Source organism: Colobus angolensis, unplaced genomic scaffold, assembly GCF_000951035.1.
Source record: "Colobus angolensis palliatus isolate OR3802 unplaced genomic scaffold, Cang.pa_1.0 Scaffold31, whole genome shotgun sequence".
Taxonomy (NCBI): domain Eukaryota; kingdom Metazoa; phylum Chordata; class Mammalia; order Primates; family Cercopithecidae; genus Colobus; species Colobus angolensis.
The window spans coordinates 134,195-138,285 of NW_012116377.1; the positions used below are offsets into that span (position 1 = coordinate 134,195).

The 4,091-nt window shown below is 42.4% G+C and overlaps 1 protein-coding gene across 1 annotated transcript in view; it reads right to left on the reverse strand.

Moving 5' to 3' along the window:
- ZNF567 (zinc finger protein 567) overlaps nucleotides 1-4,091 on the reverse strand; it is a 34,844-nt gene that overhangs the window by 6,474 nt on the left and 24,279 nt on the right. The window contains exons 4-5 of the mRNA XM_011950844.1: nucleotides 2,685-2,811; nucleotides 2,301-2,387 (exon numbers count right to left, since the gene is read on the reverse strand). Coding sequence (XP_011806234.1) covers nucleotides 2,301-2,387; nucleotides 2,685-2,811 — 214 coding nt within the window. The remainder of the gene's footprint in view (nucleotides 1-2,300; nucleotides 2,388-2,684; nucleotides 2,812-4,091) is intronic.

Sequence of the window (4,091 nt, forward strand, 5' to 3'; positions counted from 1 at the left end):
ATGGTCTTGATCTCCTGACCTCGTGATCCACCCGTCTCGGCCTCCCAAAGTGCTGGGATTACAGGCTTGAGCCACCGCGCCCGGCCAATTTTTATTTCTGACACATTGTCAGAAAATAGGTGAGATGATAGACTATAGTACGCCTGATGAACTGGAGTGAAGGTAGGAGAAATGTGCTTTGTATATTGACGTCAGTGCCATCTACACACAAAATAAAGAGTGTCAGTCTGAGAGTGGATGGAATCATTATAATTGAAAGTTAGATCATGGGAGGGCATATGAGAGAAATGAGACCAAATGTCCAGTGAAATAATAAACATATATTTAAAAAAATAAAATCTGTTGTGACTATTATATGCCAAGCATTTTTCAGGTGATATGACCACAGTGGTGAAGAAAAGAGGCCAAGTTGTAAATAAGCATTCAAGGAATTAGGATAAGAATTAGTGTTATGTCACTTAAATGAAAGATTGATTGCAGGAATGATGAAAAGCCATGTAAAATGAACCACAAAGGTTTAATGGAAGAAAATGGCAACTTCGACTTTATCAACCTGGGTCATGTTAAGTGAGTTCTAAAATTAACAGCTAAATTTGTAGTGAGAAGGGGAACTTAGCACAGAAAATAAAGCCGAGGTGGTATGAAGGAAAGGAAATGTTAAGTAAGTAAGGAGAGGACCAGTAACAAATAATTTTCTCTCTTTTTAAAGACAGGCTGAAGAAAGCCTGAAAGAAATCTATTATAATGGTGCCAGGTACAGTGGCTCAAGTCGGTAATCCCAGCACTCTGGGAAGCCGAGGTGGGCAGATCACAAGCTCAGGAGTTTGAGACCAGCCTGGCCAATATGGTGAAACCCCATCTCTACTAAAAATACAAAAAAGTTAGCTGGGCCTGTTGGTGCATGCCTGTAATCCCGGCTACTTAGGAGGTTAAGGCAGAAGAATTGCTTAAACCCGGGAGGTGGAGGTTGCAGTGAGCTGAGATCACACCACTGCAATCCAGCATGGGCAACAGAATAAGATTCCGTCTCAAAAACAAAACAAAAAACAACCAAAAATAAATAAATACATAAAGCTTTCCTGATGAAATCTATCACAATGGCAAGATAAGGACTGAGAATGCTGGAAAAAGAGACACAAGTCAATAAAAAAGATCTAAAAGAAAGAACGCTTATGGTACACTCAGAGTGGCAGTTATTTTTGATAATATGAAGCAAACTAGGAACAAATGTATTTGGGAGTGATATATATATATGTATGTGTATGTGTATGTGTATGTGTGTGTGTGTGTGTGTGTGTGTGTGTTTTGAAATGGAGTCTTGCTGTATTGCCTAGGCTGGAGTGCAGTGGCACGATCTTGGCTCACTGGAACCTCTGCCTACTGCATTTAAGCGATTCTCCAGTCTCAGCCTCCCGAGTGGCTGGGATTACAGGCATGTGCCATCACACCCAGCTAATTTTTGTATTTTTAGTAGAGACAGAGTTTCACTATGTTGGCCAGGTTGGTTTCAAACTCCCACCCGCCTCAACCTTGCGAAGTGCTAGGATTACAGGTGTGAGCCACCGTGCCCAGCAGAAAGAGTGATATTTAAAAATCTGGTTCTGTTTTTGTTTTTGAGACAGGGCTCTGTAGCCCAGGCTGGCGTGTAGTGGCGTAATCCTAGCTCACTGTAACCTTGAACCCTTGGGCTCAAGTGATTCTCCCACCTCAACCTTCTAAGTAGCTGGAACCACAGGTGTATGCCATCATTCCTGGCTTTTTTTTTTTTTTTTTGAGACAGGATCTTGCTCTGTCTCCCAGGCTGGAGCGCTGCAATCATGGCTGACCACAGATTTGACCTCTTGGGCTCAAGTGATCCTCCCACCTTAGCTTCCTGAGTAGCTAGGACTAAAGGTGCACAACACCATGCCCAGCTAACTTTTTTTTTTTTGTAAAGATGGGGTTTTGCCATGATTCCCATGCTGGTTGCAAACTCCTGGGCTCAAGGGATCTGCCCATCTTGGCCTCCCAAAGTGCTGGAATGACAGGTGTGAGCCACCACACCCAACCTTGGCTAAGTTTTTATTTTTGTCTTTTTGTAGTGATGGGGTCTTGCTATGCTGTCCAGGCTGGCTTTGAACTCGTGGCCTCAAGTGATCCTCTTACCTTGGCCTCCCAAAGTGTCAGATTATAGGCGTGAAGGTTTTCAGAGGTCAGGAACCTTTAAAAAGATACTCCTGAAACATTTCAAAGGTATCACCCACCATTTGACCCCTTTAAATTTACATTCTGCTAGGTCTGCCTAGGAGCCAGAAACTCACCCAAGCAGGTATGACCTGTAAATGATGTCCATGGCTCTTCTCCTCGTTCCAACTTGAGGATCACATCAGGTTTGGTCATGTGACACCCTGATAAGGGAAAAAAAGACTTACGTTGATTGGGCTATAATACTGTTGGAAAATGAGGAAGGGTACATGTTCAGTACTGCAAATTAAGATACCCATTTGTGTATCAATCTAGGTAGCACCTGGCACTGGGCAAGTGAAGACACAATCATTCATTCTGCTAACTAAAAGGAATTCATCACCTCTTATTCCTGAAATTCAAGATTATACATACTTTGAGAGGCATACGAGGAAGTACTTTGAGAGGCACTTTGAGAGGAAGTACATGCTACTGAAAATTTCAAAGATAATTTTTCTTACCCACAGAGATGAGGTGGCAATAGTTTTCCAACATCACATCCATATACAGAGTCTTCTGAGCATGATCCAGGTGCTGCCACTCCTCCTGAGTGAAGTCCACAGTCACATCATTGAATGACACTGATCCCTAGAATGGAAGGAACTGTAATCAGAACAGGTGGACTTGGCTGGGTACAGTGGCTCACGCCTGTAATCCCAACACTTTGGGAGGCCGAGGTATGTGGATAACTTGAGGTCAGGAGTTAAAGACCACCCTGGCCAAGATGATGAAACCCCATGTCTACTAAGAATACAAATAATTAGCTAGGCATAGTGGCATGCACCTGTAATCCCAGTTACACGGGAGGCTGAGGCAGGAGAATAGCTTGAAACCAGGAGGCGGAGGTTGCAGTGAGCCCAGATCATGCCACTGCACTTCAGCCTGGGTGACAGAGCAAGACTCCGTCAAAAAAAAAAAAAAAAAAGAAAAGAACAGGAGGACTGGATATTGGGAACTACTTTTGACCTGCTTCCTTGTGGCATTCATATGAATCCTTGTATAGAAAGACTACAATTTTCCCTGTTTTATGATTTATATGGCATGGAAAACAAAAATCAAGGTAAAAATACCCATCAGTTAATTTTTAAACAACACATTCTAAGAATATTTACTGTGAAGTCACTTAATGCCGAAAACTGTATTTATTTATGGAAGTGCCAAGACAAACACCGTTTCTGCTCAGAAGTTACCAGAGGCATGTAATACATACTTGCAAGAAAATGTAAGTCAACACAAACCTGCAAGGTGTCACAGGTACAACAAAGAAATATGTACAAGATATAGCATGTATCACAAAGGTAGAACAATTTCTCAGGCTTCACTAATGAGGTAAATGTTTCCCAATTTAATGTGAGTATGTTATACATGAAGAAAATGGTTTGTATGTGCTTGGTGAGATTTTTAAGCATGCAGCAATAACAGAGTAAAACAGTCAGGGAAACATTCCCTCAGATAATAATTATAAAATGTGCACATGCCGTACAATAAACAACTAATAGAAGGCACTGGAAAGCAACCAAAGCAGGCAGAAATGGGAAAATAGCTTATCCTTGAAGGACAGCAACTGCAATGTACAATAACTGCTAATTTTGTGGCTTTTTTTGCATCATGGTACCTGAAACCCCACAGCTCTCATGGCATAAAACCACCACTTACTTCCTCAAAGGTGATGGAGGACAGAAACGAGAGCCTGAGGCCGGGCGCGGTGGCTCATCTGAGGTCAGGAGTTTGAGACCAGCCTAGCTAACATGGTGAAACCCTGTCTCTACTAAAAATACAAAAATTAGCTGGGTGTGGTGGTGGGCACCTGTAATCCTAGCTAATTGGGAGGCTGAGACAGTAGAACTGCTTGAATCCAGGAGACGGAG